Here is a 20,992-nt window from a genome sequence, read left to right as displayed (position 1 = left end):
AGTCTGTCTTGCGCCGGACTCGGCCTGCTGCTCGAGGATCGCGACAGAACCCCCTCTCAAGAATCGCCGTCTCGGCGGTTGACCTGGCTTGCCGGGGTGTGTGCGATGGAACCTGTTCACCAGCCGAGGGCAATGTAGATTGGTGGCAGGTTCCCATGTTCTTTCCTCCACACCGTAGCCTTTCCAATCAATTAAGTACTGCAAGCGTCCTCTCACACGTCGGGAATCTAGCACCTCTTTCACCTCGTATTCCTCTTGTCCATCCATACTTAGTGGGACTGGGATTGGAGCCACTCTTGTGCTGTCGGGACAGGCTTTTAGTAAGGACACATGGAATACGGGGTGGATTTTCCATGCTGGGGGCAGGGACAGCTTCATGGCCACAGGGTTAATGACTTGCTGAATACAGTAGGGTCCCACAAACTTGGGAATTAGCTTACCCCCTTTTTTAACCTGCAAGTGTTTCGTGGATAACCACACCTTGTCCCCTACTATGTATGAGGGTTCTGGGGTTCTCTTCTTGTCTGCCTGTTGTTTCTGTGCTCTTTGTGCTTTTTCTAACTGACCCTTCACCTCTGTAAGCACTGCTCGTAAATGGGTGTGGTGCTCGTGTATGGTGGGATGATGGGATTCTATAGGTCCTTCAAAGGGTAGGAAATACGGATGGAAACCATACAGACAGAAAAAAGGGGAACACCCTAATGTGGTATGTTGTGCGTTATTGTAAGCAAATTCGGCAGTCCAAAGTAATGAATGCCAATCTGGAGTATTTTGGAGGGTAAAACATCGTAGATATTGTTCAAGGGTTTGGTTTAACCTCTCCGTCTTGCCGTCTGTTTGTGGGTGGTAACTGGTAGACAAACGTACATCCACTCCCATGGTGGCGCATAAGGACCTCCAGAATCGTGAGATAAATTGGGATCCCCTGTCGGTAATGAGAACTCGAGGTAGTCCGTGGGCGCGTACTACATGCTGAAGGACGATGGCCGCAAGTTCAACGGATGTAGGTAGTTTCTTGAGGGGGATAAAATGGCCCATTTTGGACAAGTGATCAACCACTACTAGGATGGTGGTGTAATCATCACATGGCGGCATTTCCACAATAAAGTCCATTGATATGGTGTGCCAGGGGAACGGAGGCACCGGGATCGGGTGTAGTAATCCAGCAGGTTTGGAATGACTTGCCTTGCTTTGGGCACAGATAGCGCAATTCTTGATGTATTCTTTGGTGTCCGACCGTAGGGAAGGCCACCAAAACGTTCTCTCGAGGAGAGAGATGGTCTTTGTATTTCCAAGGTGCCCTCCTAATGGGGAATCGTGAGCCCAGGCTACCATCTGTTGTTGTTGAACGGATCGGGGGAGGTATAGGGTTTCTTGATGAAACAGTAAACGATGTTTTGTGGTTCGGTTATCAGGGTCCTCTTTTATCCAGGAATCGCTTTCGAGTGGATCCCAGGACGCCTTCAGGTCATCCAGAAAATCCGGGGTTGTGAGAGCTGCGATGCTGTCAGGTGGAAAGGAGTTTTCAGCGAGAACGCTAGGAGGTTCGGGGTGTTCTTCCGTTTCCGGGTGTGAGGGGTCCTCTAGCCGTGATAAGGCATCAGCTTTTCCGTTCTGTGTTCCTGGTCGATATCGGATGATAAAATCAAAATCAGAAAAGAAAAGTGACCATCTTAGTTGACGGGGTGTGAGGGCCTTAGCCGTTTTTAGGAAAAGAAGATTTCGATGATCGGTGTAGATCTCGATGGTGTGGACAGCCCCTAAGAGGTAGTGCCTCCATTCTTCACAGGCCCTTTTGATGGCCAGTAGTTCTTTATCCGTGATGGAATAGTTTATTTCACTAGGGGAAATCTTTTTGGAATAATATGCCACTGGATGTATCTGCCCTGTCTCTGGATGTCTTTGTGACAGCACCCCACCAATGGCATATTGTGACGCGTCTGTTTCCAACAGGTATGGTAGAGTCGGGTTTGGATGACGCAAGATGGGTGCTTGGACAAAACGGTTCTTTAAGTCTTGAAATGCTGCATCGGCCTCTTGATCCCAGGAAAAGGTGGTGTTTTTTCTCAACAGCCGAGAGATCGGGTGTATGATTTTTGAGAAATCTTTGATAAAGCGCCTGTAATAATTGGCAAAGCCAAGAAAACTCTGGACGGCTTTGACGTGCTGAGGCGCCTTCCACTGGGTAACCGCTTCGACCTTGCTCCTGTCCATTTGGAAACCTTGGGCATTGATCACATATCCCAAAAAGGCTATCTCGTTGACATGGAACTGGCATTTTTCCAGTTTAGCGTACAATGAATGCATTCGTAGTCTTTCCAGCACCTTCTTCACGTGAAGGATATGTTCCTGAAGGGTAGCTGAGTAGATCAGGATATCATCAATATAGACGATACAGAAAAGGTCTAGCAAGCCCCTCAGCACTTCATCCATGAAATACTGGAATGCCGCCGGGGCATTGCATAACCCGAACGGCATGACCTGATACTCATATAACCCGAACTTGGTCCTGAATGCAGTCTTCCATTCATCTCCGGTCTTTACGCGAACCAAGTGGTAGGCCCCTCGAAGGTCCAGTTTGGTAAATATCCGGGCTCCCTTGAGTTGGTCCAACAGGACCGGTATTAAGGGCAGGGGATACCGGTTTTTGATGGTTAGTCTGTTGATAGCCCTATAATCTATGCAGGTCCTTAATTCATCGCAGTCTTTTTTCCCGATGAAGAAGAGTGGAGATGATGCGGGTGAGGAAGAAGGTCGAATGAAGCCTGAGGCTAGATTTTCTTCCAAGTATGTTTTCAGGTAACGAGTCTCAGGTTCCGTTAGTGCATAAACTCGACTACATGGAATGACTGCTCCAGGGACTAGGTCGATCCGACAGTCGTACGGACGGTGTGGGGGCAGCCGAGTAGCTTCCTGTTTGTTGAAAACGGACAGGTAATCCTGGTAAACCTCGGGAAGCTTCACAACGCTACAACAACTGCGTTCTTCACTTCCGTCTTGAAGGAAACCTGCTTGTGTTTTAGCATCCCTGTCTACGAGGGCGTGACGAAGAAGGCATTGCTCCCTGCAGTAAAGGGAGGTTAAGGAAACTGTGCGGTCCGCCCATCGAATCACGGGATCATGCAGGGTTAACCACGGCATACCCAGAATGATGCGGAAATGTGGAGCGTCGATGAGGTCAAACTGAATCCGTTCCTGATGTAATTCTCCTATTAGCATCCGTAGAGGGTACGTATGGTGTCTCACTGGTCCTGATGTTAAGGCCTTCCCATCCACGGCTTTGACCACTTCCGGTTTTTTCTTGGTTTCATATGGGATTCCAAGTTCTCGGGCGTATTGCTGATCCATAAAATTCCCAGTGGCTCCGCAATCCAAAAGAGCTGACACTGTTATGGTATGTACTTGCGATACCCATAACGTCACGCTGACGTTAATGTGAGCTACTGACGGTTGCATAGTGTTAGGTATTCGTAGCGAGACCGTTTTCTTTTCTAGTCCCAAGTCAGAGGTCCCTGACTGGCTTGGGTGTTGCAGTTTTCCGACGGTTGCGGGGAAGTGGCGGCCTGAGACTTGGAAGCAGGGGTTCGTTCTGGGAGTCTGGTTCTGGCTCGGCATTCTTTAATGAAGTGCCCGCTTTTCCCACAATAGAGGCATAACTTCTGTTGTCTTCTCTTCTCTCTTTCTTCCGCGGAAAGCGGACCTCGGAGTCCTCCGATTTGCATGGGTTCTGGTCCATCCGCTGTTCGTGGGGTTTCTTCGAGGGCCGGTTTGAGTCGAGCTGGCAGAAGACGGGTTTCGTTTTTTCCTCGGTCTCCCTTTCTCTCTAGCAACCGATGATCTAGTTGGACGGTGAGGTCTATTAGTTCTTCACAGGTGCCAGGTAGCTGTACCACTTGAGCTAAGACGTCCTTGAGTTCACCTCGTAGGCCTTGATAAAATAGGGTAGTTCTCTTCTCTGGCGGCCAGTCCGTCTCTACCACTAGCCGATTGAAGGTAGTTATATAGGACAATAAATCCTGAGACCCCTGTCGTAAGGTAAGCAATTCACGATCCAGGGACATCATGTGGGCCTTGCGATCGAACAGTTTTCTCATTTCGAGACAAAATCCCTGAAAATTCTGTAGAACCGGATCGTTCCTTTCCAGTAAAGGGATGGTCCAGTTTGCGGCGTTTCCTCCCATGTAGGACATCATAAATGAGGTTTTGGCCACCTCCTCCTGAAACACCTGTGGTTTACACAAGAAGTGAAGTCTGCATTGATGAAGAAAGGTTTCGAACTTCCTGGCATCCCCATAGAAGCGTTCGGGTGGCGCCAAAGGAATCCCTTGACTCTGAACAATATGCACAGTGGGTAGTGATCTATCAGGAGGAGCAGTGTCCGAGGTAGTGGCGGGAAACCCTGTGCCAAACGTACCCCCTCCTTGACCACGGGACGTGATGGGAGGAGGAAGCGTCCAGTCTCTGATGTAGGATTCTTTTCCCGTGCCCTTGCGAGAAATTCCTGCTACCTCTCTACGCAATGTGTTCATGTCTTTCTTAATTTCTTGATTCTCTACTCGAGAGGTGTGTACTTCCTGCTGGAGGGCCGCAATGCTCTCCACCAGGGAAGCCAACACCGTATTGGTGTCCATCGTCCGGGCTGGATAGTTACCGTGGGCTTGACAATCTGTCGTGACTGTTAGGCCAAGTGTAACATGAACAGACCACTAACCTGCAACAAGGGCGGCCAGCAGGGACGATGTTTTGTAGATAATCCCGATTATTCCCCTGGAAACAACCCCCACCTAGATCTAGAGAAACTCCAGGCGTGAAGATGCAACCGGGGGGACAACCGGGAGGAGATAACGGGAACTGGGGAAGTGTAGAGGGATGGGGAACGGCTGCCGTGATGCAGTGAGGAACGGTCCCGTATGTGGTAGGCTACAGAGGGAGACAAATAACAGAAGAGAAAGGGTCAGAGGGTGTTTAGGGGCATGACTGTGAAAGAAACCATCCGCCCCCTCTTCCCTTACGTCTCTCCTTACTGTAGGTTTAAGAAGTCTCCCGGGATCCCTCGGTACACACGACAGGAAGTTTAACAGGATGTAAATGTTGCACAAGCCCTCCGTCGAGGGTACCCTGGTAGGCGTGTTAGAAGTCACAACGCCCCCATGGGCTGAGGAGGCTTGTGCCACCAAGGAAAACAAGGAAATGCAAATTTGTTCTGGCGACGTAGGATAGTTTCATAGAGGCCAAGAACCAAAGATACAGCGAGCCCCAACAAACGATGGAGAAATGGGGGAACACAACCAAAGGAACGCAGGCCGAGTGGGAGAAGCTTCCACTCCCTGCGCGGACCTAAATACCTGAAACAATCTCCACGGATTGTAAAAGTCTCGGTCTTCAGGGGCCAAAGATGCCTCGAAACCAAAGCGGGGCTTGAATGGGTAGCGCGCAAAAGAATCCGCGGGGAACACCATCCGCAACGCGCTACTCTCCGAAAACAGGAACTCCAGAATAACGGATTGTTTGTCAAGCCCCGCTTCCTGGAAGAGGCGGGGCTTTTGTAATGCGCGGTAACGTAGCGCGCGGCTCTTCCCGCCCGCCTTTGCCCCATGGCCTTCTGGGCCTTGTAGTCTGTCTTGCGCCGGACTCGGCCTGCTGCTCGAGGATCGCGACACTTGCTGGGCAACTGTAGAAATTATCACGGGCACCAGCTTGCCCCCTGAGCCCCTCTCTGGGACTCTAAATGAAAATGCACCCGAGGAAAAGAATGGGTCTGGCACCACCGTGCCTACTGAACGTTACAGGGGCTTTTAGAACAATGGGTCAAAACGTTGCAGCTGCCCTCTGTCAGACGGGGCAGCTGGGGAAATGAGCCCTGGCACTCCTGTGCCCTGACTCTTCCTTGAAATTGCCCCAAGTCCCACTCCAGGAATTCCAAATATCAACTTGCTCCCATGGTGCACTTCACTGTGCAGCGAACGGACTCCGGCGAGAATAGCTGGCGTCACGAAGTGGCTGGGGAGCCTCTCCTTCCCGGGGCTCTTCTCTTAAGAAAAATGCCCCCAGCAATAAAGGGGCGCTGGCCATGTGCCACTCACCGGCGTTCAGGCGCAGGTCCCAGGCACCGGCACTGTGCCTCGGGACGGCGCTCACGGCGACCTCTCTGCTCCCCTCCGCCTCAACATGCCCCCAAATGCGGCCGATTACCTTCCGAGTGGAACGTGGGCTGGTCAGTCCACGCTGATCTCCTGGAGGGGCAGCGTTCTCTTCGGCGGTGCTCCCTGGGCTCCCGGTACTCGACGATGAGCGTGAGGAAGTCCCGATTGCCAGGGGACGCCTCGCACTGTACTTTCCTCTATGCGTCAGAGCAGGACGAGGCTCTCCGTTGCTAGGGATGCTCTTGAGGCGGGAACCAATCCCAGCGCGGCTCTGGCAGTGATGCGTCACGGCCTCTGGCGGTGATTGGAAAATGCACCACAGCAGCTCTGGTAATCGGGTCACGGACTCCAGGCTTACGGTGGTGATTTTTAGCAGCAGGACGCAGGGTGGGCTCCCGCCTTAGAAAAAGGCCATTGCGGGGTGGGCACCCGCTTCTTGATAAATCAGCGCTCCTGCCACCACTCACGGAGAACCAAAAAAATGAAAACACAAATGCGGGGTGGGCACCCGCTTGTAAAATGGAATTCAAAAGTGCGGCAATGAGGGGTAGGCTCCCTCTTCTTTAAGCATACAAAGCGGGGTAGGCACCCGCTACGAGGACACCGATGCGGGGTGGACTCCCGCTCGGTTTTCACGCCTTCATCAGCAGGGTGGGCTCCCGCTCGAGAAGGCAAGTGAATGCGGGGTAGTGTGGGGGGATCCCACATGCTGCAGCCTTGCACTGCAGGCTCCTTGAAATAAAAGAAAAGCGCTCTTGGAAATAAAAGAAAAGCGCTCCCAAGCGCTTGGCGGGAAGTCCACAGTCCAGGGTCAAAATGAAGTGCTCTTCCCAGCAATAAAGAGCGCAGCGCTCTTTCCAATAAAGGCAAAGTTCAGGGGGGCACAAGGCTGGGCTCTGGCAGGCAGCACACAGGGTCCTCCAGCAGGGAGGCAGTCCCTTGTGGCGGTTCCTCCTGGAGCCCAGCAGCAGCAGCCCCCAGCGTCAGGACCAGCACAGCAGAGAACATTTTCATGGGGTCACAGCCCCTTCTTTTATACACATTTTTCCATTGTCTGTAAGCACAGGGCTGGGGGAAAAACCAGATGCAACTGGTTTGGGGGAGCTTTGGAGCACTTTGTTTTGCTCAGCTCCTCTCTCCTTTGTTAGGTGGGGGCTCAGGGATCAGACGCAGCACAGGGGGCGGAGCCGGCATTTTGGAGGGAAGGCACAGCCCTATTCAGGTCCCAGGTGCAACTCCTCCCTCCCATCTAGATGCAGATCTCTCTATTCACCACTGGGCTGACTCACCCTGGCTCCTGGAATTCCCCACAACATCCAGCACTTGTCAATCACAAGCCAGACATGCACTCCACATCAGGCAGGCAGACACACAGCACACAGAAATGCTAACTTCTAAAAGTGGCACTTCTCCACCAGTCACCATAAATCTGCGCACACCGTTGAGCAGCATTTATTCTCACGAGTTTGCACATACTAAACTCGACCCTACACTCCTCTCACACCAGGAATTACCATGGACACACATATCCCCCATGCATTCCTATGGGAGGGCAGGCCAATCTCACCACATGCACTCAGAGCGCGCACGCACTTTACACTGGGCCACAGTGCTAAAGTGCGCAGAGGCCAAAAACCACCAACACTACACAGGGAAAAGGCTAGAGAGGCAGGCAAAAAGTTTAGGGGTGAACCTGCCAAAAGGGCCAAATCCAACAATCACCCTGCCCAAATTCTTGTATGTTCTACAGAACACCCTGTGGCCAATACCAGAGAAGTTATTTATTAAAGTCAACAGTCTGCTTCGGACCCTATTCTGGAACGAGGGCCCTCTGTACCCTGCAGAGAAACTTATACAATGGCGGTCTCTCGCATCCAGATTTAGGAAAATACTACTGGTCACCCCAACTCCAGTCAGTCATTTAGCAGTGCTTCACACCCTGGTCTGACCCGGCAACGTGATTGGAGAGGTTGATCATGGAGGATAAGTCACTGCTTGGCTCCAGAAAAAGTACCTAGAAGGCCTGGGACAAAGCCATCACCTGTGTAGGATAGATGTATAAACTCTCCCGGATAAACCTGCTCTGGCTAGGCGACACACTAAAAGAGGTCCGAGGGCTGTGAGGGAAGTACCCATGGGACCTGCTCAGAATCTCAACGCTCGGGGACCTGGGAGGAAAAGGTGGAAATTAAACCCTTTCAATACATCCAAATACACCATGCCCTGCAAGCAGAGGGAATACGGTGGGACAAGATATTGTCAATGCGGGGAGGATGTTGGCACCTTTTTTCATATTATTTGGTCATGTTCACACATACAGACATACTGGAGGGATGTGGTTGCTGAGCTCGCAAATTTTCGGGATGTTGACATCCGCTTCATGGCACAATTTGCAATTCTGGAAACACCAGGCGATGTGGCTCTACCCAGATGCCCCTTGAGCTTCTGCGTAGCAAAAAGGGACATAGCCAGCAAATGGGGAACCCTGATAGGAAATCGGCATGATGTGCTGCATGGACGCAGGAAGAGTGGTTTATGAGGCATGGGGTTGCCCGAGGAACTTTCAGAAAGTGTGGGGACAGTGGCGGGCCTATCACAATCTGGACTGGATGTCAACAGCTTCTTGGACAACCCCAGATTGGGATGGGTGGAGCAACTCAACTGGGAATGATGAACGGCTGTGGTTGAGCATAGCTGCTGGGGGGACAGGACGGAGAGAGTGAGGAAGAGATCTGGTCTCACGGTCCTGCTGCTTTGATGGCAACAGTAATGCCCTGATGATGCTTGCAAAAGACTACTTTCTGGTAAATTTTACATGTGATATGGTGGTGTGTTTTGTTTCATTGTTTTTGTGGAAAACAAAAACTAATAAAAATAATTAAAAGATAATAATCTGTATCATGGCTTTTTAGCATTGCCCAATGGCGTCCCAACAATGTAACTTTGTATTCAAACCATGTAGTGTGTCATTTCAACCTGTATTTCGGCATTGTGTTGGAAATGACATCTTTTGTGTGGTGTGCTCCCAGATTTTTGCCTGAACTTTTTTAGTTGTCCATAGAACTCTGCACACCTTCTCCTGCCAACCAGCTGTGAAGTGGTTACGCTCCCCCTTTTAACATGTTGAAGTTGGTATACACCTGATTTGCATATTTAATTTACCTATAAGTCACTATTATATGGTACTTAGTGTGCCCTGGGTCTGTAAGATAAATGTCATTAGTAGGCTGCAGCCGCCATTGTGCCATCCATATCAGTAACAAGCAAATCTATCTCCAGGCCTATCATTTTAGCAGATGTGGCTAACTAATGCTTGCGCACCCCTTCTGTAATACAGTTCATGCTAGCACTGAATGCGCACTAGTAGTATCTCAAGGAGCAGTTCATTGATTTGCCTAGGCTAGTGGCATGAAAATCAGGCAACACTTTACCTCTGTCCCATATCATGTTAATTAAGCAGTCTCAGAGGCAAAGGAGCATTCAAGAGGCACAGGGACTGCAAGCCACCCTGAAATGGTGCACAGTTACTGCACTTCATCTGTCTCCAGCAGTAAAAGGGTAAGGGCGTCAAGTAAGCCCCAGACATCATTCTGCAGGCGTGCGCAGTCATTCACTACACACATCTTAAGGTGGAACCCGTGTTCTCCTTTAAATTGGAGACCATTTTGTGAACTGCACAGTGAAAGGTGTACCATCTGCTTCACACAGGTAGCCTATTCTTCATTATTTTGCTGCCCCTAGGACCAGCACAAATTTGCAGCTGTTCTGGGGGCACTCATTCAAAGATGCGCTGTGGTGCAAACAGTGCGCTATATACGTAATGTGGACCCACGTGTTCCTGCTCTGTATCATGATATTTCAAGACATGCTCACCTACTTAACCATTGTGTATCAAACGTTATCACCATTTCTAATGTTTGCTGTTAATCAGTCCCATGGAGTGCCGGCCTTGCACCATGGTTTTTAAACTTTATCACTGCAACCCAATTCTGCATTATGACATTCCACCAGGTTGGCATGGCATTTCACCTCGTTGATGGAGTTCCACCCTGCATCATAGCAATTTAATCCTATATGGTAACGTTTGAGCCCTTCACTGTAACATTACAAACCTGAATCATGGCATTTCATCCTCCTTTTGTGACAGTCAAATAAATTTGCTGATTTATATATTTGTATTCACTATGCTCTACTAGACCCGAGCCTGGGTGCCAGTGTGTTTGAGAGAAGTACAAGGAATGAAAGAATTATACATTTATAATATTACAGTGGTCCATAAGAACATAGTATTATTGTAGGCCTATGTACAGATTTAGTTGGAGCCTATACGGCCAACAGCTGTGCTCAGTGGGAAAGTTAGGTGAATATGATAAAAAAAACTGAAATTCTTATAGTTAGGTATGGTAATAAAATCTTACTTTACATAGAAAAACTCCAGAAATTCACTGAAAAAAACAGAGGTCAAAGTGAAGTTATTGTTGGGTATAGTAATAACAGCACACTTCCTGTTAATTTTTTTTTGAAATTCACTGAAAAAAAACAAAGCTTAAAAGTGACTTTGAAGTGAGGTAAGGAAATAAGATTTGTAGCTAAGTTAAACTGTAGGTCACTGAAAAAATACAAAGATAGAAGTAATTTTATAGTTAGATGCTGATCTAATGTAAAAATTAATATTCAAAAATAAAAATATTAAAATTCACCAGTTATGGTTTATTGAGCAAACTATAATTTGTGTCCCCTCATGCACTACACATTACATAAGTAATTACATGTTAAATGACCTCATTGATAACATCACTTATGCCTTCTGAATGCTATTCATATTTCCTTGTTTTGATCGTTGAAAAAGTAAAATATGCCAACAGAAAGATCTGTGTTTATATCACATGTGGGGGTTCTGGTCAGGCAGATGGCTTTACCTGATTGGTCCCTTTTACCCTCCAGAACACTTCCTTGGCAATCACCATCTTCGCCATGAGTGTGCATGGGAATTATGAGAATTCAATGCTCACCTTGAGCTGTAACTTCATTTCCGTCATGCCAAAGCCACAGGGTCTACAAAAAAAACACAAGAGCATATGTCATTGAAAATGATTAAAAACACATAATGTCAAATCCTATTTACAAGGTGAAATGAGGAGCCAATTCCTAGTCATCAGGGTGGCAGATATTAAAAATGTGGAACATGTAACTATAAGTAGCTATAGCAGTTTCATTAAATAAGTAATCATTGTAAATTCTTCAAAACAGCTAATCCTTCTGTAAATGAGAGCAATATTTAGCTTTGACTCTGGAAAAAAAGACTAATCTCATTCACATGTACTATAAAATTTGACAAGTCCTGAAATTCAACCTTACCCCTGTTCTATCTTCCTCATCAAGGTCCTTTTGCTATGAGGGTCGGTTCTTACCATGGAGACAAACACCTCTCTTCTTCCCCAATAGTAAACACATCAATTTAGCTCTAAAACAAATAGCTTGTGGCAGGGTAGAGAATTTCTATATAAACCCAGGGAGAGAGGCTGCAGTCTTGATGTGAGCTGTGTCTCACGTCCCACATGGCCTAAACAATCATACACATTGGCTTAATCTGGTTTCTGTATCAAATTCTTGGTTGACTCTTGGTAAGATTCTTCAGACAAAATGTGTGTAGTATGTGTGCAGGAGCAAGGTATGTATGCAACAATAGCAAAACAAATATATAATTGAGATGAAAAAGTGAAAGATCCAATCCAATTTAGCTACAAGGATTAAACATTAATAGAAAAAAACTGAAAACAGATTTAAATTGCTAACAATTATGAAAAGGGTTACTGTAAAATGAAAAAATAACTAAGCACAAGAAAAAATCAGAACCATAAATTGTTAAAATTAACCAAGAGACCGAGTACAATTTATATTTAACTCATTGGGTTGAACCACTCTTTTTCACAGACTGAAGTAGTAAAGAGTTACTTGATGGGAAACTAAAGAATCAAGGTGGTTTGTGCAAAGTCTTTACCTTAAAGTGGATGATCATATATCATAAATTAATGGAGCAATTGTGAGATAGTACTCGAATCGGTACTCCACCAAAGCTACTGGGTGGTAGCGCAGAACAATTCTCAAGATCTCCTAAAAGCAAAGGGCTGCAATGGAGATCAAGAGAGGCCAAAGTTCCATGGGCTGTCCAAGATGACCCAGAAGCCAGTGAAGCACAGGGCCCAGGGCCTTAGTGATGGTATGGATGAAGCAAGTCCTAGCGGACAGCAGACAGAGTCTGAAAGAGCTCTACTCTCAGTGTCAGCCATTCTCGTAAATGGTTACAATACCGCTGACTTCTTGAAACCACCACCGCCATTTGATACTGCCAAAAAGCATAATATTGTCGACAGGTGGACTACCTAGATAGAGACATTTGATGATTTCATTGATGCAATTGAAGAAGCAGATAACAAAAAGATTATCAAGTAACTTAAGAATCTAGCTAGTAAAGGTGTAAAAGAAGTCATAAATAAAATGCTGCAAGCTGACACAATTACATAAAGTCAAATTGAAGCAGCTTTGAATCTCAAGTTTAATCCAAAGCCAGATGTACATTACAAAAGGTACATCTTCAGTCAAGAACAACAGAAAGCTGGTGAGACCATTGAAACATATGTTGAGAGCCTGGATACGCTCATCAAACACTGTAAGTTCAACAAATTTAATGATGAGGAAGTTATACACCTCAGAGTGATTGACGAATTCCTGTCAGATTCGTTCAGACAATGAATGCTGGGAGAAACTCTTAGTCTGGAGCGAGCTCTGATTTCTGCTAGAGCTGAAGAGCATGATGGTGAACAAGCTGCTGACATGGTGGCGGGAGGTGCCTCCAGGGAGTCAATCACATGTTAAAAGTGAGCCAAAGCACAAGACCCAGTTACGCACAGTGAATTCTCCACAGAAAAAAAAAGTTGTGCTTCAAGTGTGGATTTTCGTTTCCACATAAAGGTAAATGTCCCACCATGGGACAAATCTGCAAAAGCTGTGAAAAGGAGAACCATTTTCTAACAGTTTGCAAGGCGAAGGAAAAACTAAGTGTGTCACGGTGCAAAGACAAAATGGCTGCCCGAGCATTCAAGAAGCAACGTTCAACACACACCCATAAGGCCAAGCAACCACATCAGCTGATGCAAATCAGCACCAAACGAAGTCAATAGAGATCTAAATGTTCGTCAAACAGTTCTTCCATATCAATGTCAAGTGAAAGTGAAGAACATGGTTGTGCCATGTTGATGTTTACCTCAGAGAAACGTGCGCATGTTGGAATGGCCACATGTGAGGAATAATACCGGTCCGAGATACCATAGTCCAAAAATCACACTAAAAGTCACTTGCTGTGCACTACCTTTCATTATCGATAGTGGTGCGTCAATAAATGTTATGCCTGGAGAGAAATATAATGAACTGTCTCCATTGCCCCTACTTACGCCATCGAAAACTAAAGTGTATACGTGGGCTGCATCAACGCCATTAAAAAGTAAAGATTCATTTGTAGCAAAGATGAAGCATAAAACAAAAGTGCATGTACCCATTCATGTACTTCAAGGTACTGCATCAAGCGCCTGTTCACTCAACTTTAGCACAGCTGCTGATATGGAACTGATTTCTGTGAACTATAATGTGAATGCTCATCACAAAATAGTAAGTCATACCCTTTGTTGTTTCAGGAGTTGGGAAAAGTCAAGACAATAAAAGTCCAATTGCACATTAATAAGGACGTCCGTCCTATTGCTCAAAAACACAGACAAATTGCGCTTCACTTACAGGAAGCTGTTGGAAAAGAACTTAAATCCTTACTCAAACATGATATCATTGACCTTTCTACCTGTCCAACTCAATGGGTTTCTCCCATTGTGGTAGTACCCAAAAAGGACAGTCAAGGAGTTGTACATATCTGCACTGATAGGCTTCCAGCGAACAAGGGAATTGAAAGAGAACGACATCCAGGTCTACACATTGCCGACATGATAACACAATTGAATGGTGCAAAGGTATTCTCTCACATTGATCTGAATAAAAGATCTCATCATTAGAACTCGAGGAGAATTGAAGGTACATTACAACCTTTTCTACACATGTTGGTCTGTTCCTTTACAAAAGACTACAATTTGATGTGTCATCGGTTGCGGAGTTATTCCAAGATGCCATTCGCTGTATCATACAGCCTGTCATGAATGTTTTCAGTTAAAGTGATGACATATTGTTTTTTGGAGCAACAAATAAGGAGCATGACAAAGCTCTCATACAAGTGTGTCAGTTGCTCGCTGATGCCGGTTTAACTTTGAATGCTGAGATATGTGAGTTCCATAAGACCAAGTTAGAATTGTTTGGCCATATCTTTTCTGATGGGGGCATGACACCCGATCCAGCTAAAGTGCAAGAGTTATCAACTGCCAGCCCCCACAAGAAGTTTCCATGTTACGTTCATTCCTTGGAATGGCCAGCTATTGCTCTAGATACATACAAGACTTTGCCACTGTCGGTACGCCATTAAGAGACTTGACGAAAAAGAATGTTTCTTTTCTTTTTTTACATGAAAGTGAGCACAGCTTCCAGAAAATCCCATATCCAAATAGAATTTTTGATCCCAAACTTCTTACTAAGGTTGTTGTTGATGCTAGCCCTGTCGGGTTAGGCCCCATCCTTGCACAGCGGGCACCCAAATGCTCGAAGACGTATTTTGGCATATGCAAGCTGAAGTTTGTCCCGAACTGATCGTGCTTATTCACAAACTGAGAAAGAAAGCTTATTAGTGGTGTGGGCTTGTGAACATTTCCACACATTCTTGTGTGGGAAACCCTTCACACTTTTGACTGATCATCAAGCATTGTTGACTATCTTTGGCAATCCAAAGGTAAAAATACCTCCTTGCATTGAACATTGAGGTCTGCGATTGCAAGAATACAACTACATCATCGTGTATCGTCCACAGAAAGATCAGAGCCCCGCCGAATAACTTCTCAGAAGTGCCTCAACAATGCCCTGTCACCCATTTTAAAACGGCAGATGCTTACATGAATTTCATAGTGAAATTTAGCAACCCAGCTACCATTTTGTTGGAACAAGTTGTCACTGTCACAAGTCAAGATAGGGGCATGCTGAAACTAAAAGACATTTTTACACATCAGTCTTGGTACCACCAATGACAGTGAATATCAGAAGTTTCGAAATGTCAAAGATGCACTGTGCATCACTCAGGAAGGTATTATTCGAGAATTGTCATTCCGGAGAATCTGCGACAACAGATAATTGAAGTGACCCATGAAGGACAGCATGGAATTGTCGCCACTAAACGAGCACTCAGAGACCGAGTCTGGTTTCCACATCTCAAAGAGAGAGTTGAAAGAGAATTAAATGCCTGTCATCTATGCAACTGCCTGTCAATGAACACTACTCAACACCCCTTAAACATGTCAGAGTTGCCAATGCATGCATGGGAAAGAATTGCTATTGACTTCCCTGGTCCTCTTGACAACAGACATCACTTGATGGTGATCATTGATGAATATTACTGTTTTCCATTGATAGATCTCTCATCTATCACTCAAGAATGTGTCATTGAGAGATTAGACAGCAACTTCGTGACCTGGGGTGTTCCTGCGACCTTAATGTCTGACAACGGCCCACTTTTCAACTGTCGAGAATTCAGAGACTTTCTTAGTCAATTTAATGTGTAGCATCAGAAGAGAACACCTCTTTGTAACACAGGCAAATAGCCTTGTTGAACATTTCTTGAGTACTTAAGAAAGTGGTCCAATGTGCTGTACTAGAAAATCTCGAACTTAAAACTGTCTTAGATTAAACTCTTTGAGCTTACCGTTCAACCTCTTACTCGACTACAGGTAAAAGCCCTGCAACCTTGATGTTCGGGAGAGCCATGATGACCAAGTTACCTCAATGGACCAACAGAAGATCAAATATTGAGGAAGGCACCCACATGAAAGACTTGGATAGTAAGAGAAAAATGAAGATCTATGCAGTCAAGCGTCGACATGTGAAAAATGTTAACTTCGCTTTAGGAGGTCGAATGCTTGTTCACCAGCATAGAAAACGAACGTCTGATGCTCTTTTCGATGCTGAACCATTTCATCTGGTGACCAGCAAAGGACACATGGTGACTGCCCAACATCCTGGGAAGTCCATTACGCAAGACTCCTTGCATTTCCAACATATGGCTCATCGCTCGTCAGGCACTGATGTCAACGTCGAGACTGGGTCTGACGGGACAAGTGAAGAACTCCTGACTGCTGCTGTTTCTACATCACCAATGCTGGTCATCGACACTTAAACTTCCTGTTCCCAGTCCAAAGACACAGCCGGGATGTATGATCAAAGCGTCACGAAGACTCATTGAAGATTTATGATTGTGTATATATTTGTAAACATTTTTACTTTGTATTTAACAGAGGGGGAGATGTAGTTTTGTGTGAGTTTGTAATGACAGAACCCTTGTTGCTCCTGATGGACTCCATAGAACTGTGACATAAGCATCAGAGCGTAGTGTAGTGAATGCAGGATTAGAATGTTGAGCATGCAGAAGAATAGAGACATGTTATACTAAGCTCCGTCTGTAGCATAGTCATTGGAAGGTACCCGGACTGGGGAGGACCCTACAGTGACGATGGTTCATTCATAAGAATGAGTGTATGGCCATGTAAAACATGGAATGACATGTCTTCCAAATGACAATGACCACTCTGGAGTTCACAGTAGCCCACAGTGTGTTATTGCTCATTCTATTCCATTTGGTTGTGTCCATGCAGCTCCCCAAAAAAGTGCTGTTCAAGGGGAGTGTACCCCAACCCTACATGGGGTTTCCAAAAAAACACACTTGGATCTGAAAGTGAAATATACCTCTATGAACCTCTGACCAGTGTCTTGACCGTCTATTTAGAGGGTAATTTAATATTTCCTGACCAATAATCAGGAGAAAAAAACTGACCATTGCTCCCAAATTGAGGGGCATATTCACAAGGAGCTATCACCGAATTAATGGCACTTTATCGCAGCCAAAGTCGTGATAAACTTACCTCCCCATTCACAAGCTGGTGCTAACAGCCACAGCACCAGTTTACCCGCGATAGCAACCTCAAAAAACATTGCCACAGAGGCCCCTCGAAACGAATGCTAATGAGATGCAGAGTGTGCATTCCCGTGCCAAAAGTCGCAACAACATCACACCTCAACATTCTCAATGACCAGCCAGATCTGCGGCAAAAACACAAAACAGGCGATGAGGCGCGTTATCACCAGGATATCTACACCTGCTCTGACCTGGTGTAAAGTCGGATGGCAGCCTGCACCACAAAAGGGAGCACAGCCCAGGGCCACATCGGAAGGCCAACTGATGCCATGGAGCCACCCATCATGCAGCCCGGACACCCAAGAGGGCCACAATAACCACCGCCACCACCCCTCCCTGGTACCCCCCAGACCAAAGACATGCCACATCAGCTACACCTAAACATGTACAAAATAATCCGCCCGACGTCGCACAATCGCAACTGGTGACAGGCATGTGTCGACACAGAAATGAGCAGCACACATTCACTTTCGAAGCAACAAATGAAACTTTATTAAAATTTACACTGAAATGAAATGAAGACACATGGCCGCTCCCCTTGGGACAATCCGTAGGTCCCAGCCTGAAAGACAAAAAACTTGATGAGAAGGTGTGTCCTGTGCACATCAAAGGACAGAAGAGAGCAAAGGGGAGAGAGAGGAAGAGAGGGAGAGAGAGAGAGAATAAGAGAGGGGGAGAGAGAGAAGAAGAGAGGGAGAGAGACAGCAGAAGAGAGGGGGAGAGAGAAGAAGAGAGGGGGAGAGAGAGATAGAAGAGAGGGGGAGAGAGAGACAGTGCCGCCCCTGCGCACCCAGGCCACACTGCCCATCTGCTGCCACCGGTGTGTCTCCAACCACGTGCAGGTATGTATAGCAGTTCACCAGGTCACACAGCCGAGTCAGAGCCGCCAGCTGAACCAGAGTCCAGATACATGACTGGCACAGTACACCCACCTGCACAAGACAACAGCGCCTGCCTGCCCATGCACACCCAGGCAGAGGCACCTCAACCCATCCCGCCACCCATCGGAGCATCCCTGCCCATGCACACCCAGGCCTCACTGCTCACCTTCTGCCACCGGTGCGTAGACGGGAGGTCCCACCAAGTGCCGCTGCAAGCCACAAGCCCGGGGCCCGCGGACATGGCACCCTCCACACCATGCAGACACGCTCTGCAAGCCAACAGGTCTCACGTTTGGTGCTGGGTCTTGATTACTCCATGGCAGAGGACATACCAGTGCACCCGGCACCATTGCAGGCTGTACACCCACTCAGCCCAATGGGTGCCACTAACTCTGGGATCCCGGAAGCGATGCCATGTGGCGGTAGGCCCGCGCTGCCCACTGGCTCTGGCCTCCACTGCGGTCCAGCAGGGCACACTAAACCTGAGCTGTCCGGAACGCCAGGACGGGGCATCATCGCAGGCTGCGCACCAGCTCAGCAGCTTAAGGTGCCACTGACTCAGTGCACCCATAGTCACCGTCCCATGGCATGGTGCCTGTGCCGTCCGCAAGGCATCGGAGGCCACTAACCCTGTGCAACCCCAGTCTGCGCCGCGTGGCGTAGACCCGTACCGTCCGCCAGGCCTCGGATGCCACAAACCCTGTGCGCAACAACTCAAGGGCCCTTTATGAATGAGAAGCGTGGAACGGCCGTCATCCAATCACCACCGGACTAGCGGAATGTGACATCGTCAGCCCCTTATGATGGCAGACACATCGCCAGTGACGCCAGTGCCGGATGGGTGTGTTGTGTGTGCAAACCTGCTCTCATGGAGTGGCTGTGACATGCTGACAACTAGACCAGTGACCTGCACACCACCAGCGAGTACGCCTGCGACGGGTAGCAATGATGGGCCCCCCCTCGGTGCGTCATCGGAGTGGTGTGGCCTGCCGTACGCTGGACCAGCTCAGGGCTTGCCACAATGACACATGGGCTCGGGCGTGGTCCAGTCCAAGTCTGGTCAAGAAAGTGACTGATGCGTGTGTCCCTGTTGTAGTGTTCATGGGACCAGGTACACAAAATGCAATGTCGCACCCTCTGAGCCGCATCCCACACGATGAACATCATTGACGCAAGGGAAGGCACTGTCCCCACATTCATTCACACATCCATACCTGTATGATGTAAGACATGACACAGCAGTGCATCACTGGATGTTTATTTGCACATCCAGTGCAGTCATGCAGCTTGAGCGTTACAAGGCAATGCCGAGCACACTACACAATATGGGCCCGTGGAGGGCCAGTCAGAGTCCATCCGGGGATGACATGTACAGCAGAAGAGAAAGGGTACACTCCGCAGTCTGTCCTCGGTGTCATTGGTCGTCGAACAGAATGTGGCAGTCCATGTCGCTGTCCAAGGTGAGTGCATTGGAGTGTATCGGGGGTCAGTGGAAAGTCATGAGGCCATGTGCGGCACCAAGCAGAAACAGGCCAGGTGGTGGAAATGAATGCTAGTGCATCCTAATCACAAACCCATCCAAGTCCTCGTCCCCAGATGTGTGCTCTGCCCCACCTGTGGGTGTTGCAGTACCGGCAGCAGCACTGTGTGCCACTGACATATCAGGGGCCGGAGGGGGATTGTCGGCAGCACTGTGTGCCACTGACACAACTACTGCCTGAGTGGATATGTCTGCCGCACTGGGAGGCACTGACACACCAGGGGGCAGGGATGTGAATGGTGTGGGGGCAGCAGCATTCATCAGCACCATGCCTTGTGGTGGCAATGCCATGATGGAGGTCTGCAGAGCATGATAGATCCCAGCTACATTTCGATGATGTGTAGCGGTGGCTGCCATCGTTTCCGCCTCCATCCGCACCATGTCCTTCATGAGCTTTCGCATGTGTGCCAGCTCATGGCTGGCATCGCTGGAGCCACTCTGAGCGGACAGCTGTTCTTCTCTCCACGTCATGACTCCAGCGATGTCAGTCAGGGCTTGTTGGAGACCATGGGGCGGACATAGACACCCAAGGATGGCGTCCAGTTTGGCAGCCATGAGTTTGAACCCCACCAGCACCTGCTCAGCCATCTCCCTCTGGCCCTCCAGCACAGGGTATTGGAAGGCCATTTGTTGTTCCTGGGGGGTTGCCGGGGCTGTGGGTGACTCCTGCTGGGTGCATTGGGTGGTGGGTGGGGTCTTTTCGATGTCTGTGGGCTGCCCTGATCCTGGAGATGAGTGGCGGATAAGGTCAATGATGTCTTGGAGGGCTTGGGGGTTGATGCTGGGGGTGTCCCCCTCGTCATCAGTGAAGAGTGGCTTGAAATGCTCTGCAGGAGTTGTTGACGGTGCCCCTGAATGTGAAGGGGAGATGGTGTATTACTATGTGTCCACATGTATGTAGCCGCATGGTACATGTTGACATTCAGACAGCATGGCATTGTACATTGTGACAGTCTGTAGATCAGGGCCATGACCCAGAGTCATCGTGGGTGTGCACTGTGCTCTGGTTGATTGTGCATGTGTGCCATCGTGGCCATCTCCACCCGTACCCCCAGTACCTGGTGGTCACTCACCCTGTTGCGGTTGTGTTATGTCCTGTCGAGCAGTGTCTGGTCCCCCGACTCCGGCCACAGTATCCACACTGATGACTGTCGACACCAGCTACTCCATGTCATCCAGCATGAGCTGTGGCACTGGGCCCCCTTCCTCCGGGCTGCGTTGCTGCCTTCTGGTTGGCGGAGAGTTTCTCCTTGGTCTTCTGCTTGATGTCATTCCATCGCCTCTTGACCTCGTCCATTGTCCGCTTGTGCTCTCCGACGGC

The 20,992-nt window shown here is 48.1% G+C and overlaps 1 protein-coding gene across 6 annotated transcripts in view; it reads right to left on the bottom strand.

The window, feature by feature from the left end:
- LOC146809562 (uncharacterized) overlaps positions 1–20,992 on the bottom strand; it is a 299,611-nt gene that overhangs the window by 200,263 nt on the left and 78,356 nt on the right. For 4 of the 6 annotated variants that reach the window (XM_085616392.1, XM_085616393.1, XM_085616395.1 and 1 more), the window contains exon 2: positions 11,156–11,198. In XM_085616392.1, coding sequence (XP_085472518.1) covers positions 11,156–11,198 — 43 coding nt within the window. Of the gene's footprint in view, positions 1–11,062; positions 11,199–20,992 lie in introns of all 6 variants that reach the window. The other 2 variants (XM_085616394.1, XM_085616397.1) reach the window with 1 other exon arrangement.

The sequence above is a fragment of the Triturus cristatus genome, chromosome 7 (genome assembly GCF_964204655.1).
Source record: "Triturus cristatus chromosome 7, aTriCri1.1, whole genome shotgun sequence".
Taxonomy (NCBI): Eukaryota; Metazoa; Chordata; class Amphibia; order Caudata; family Salamandridae; genus Triturus; species Triturus cristatus.
The sequence above is the reverse complement of the archived record's forward strand: the minus strand, read 5'-3'. Positions and strand labels throughout refer to the sequence as shown.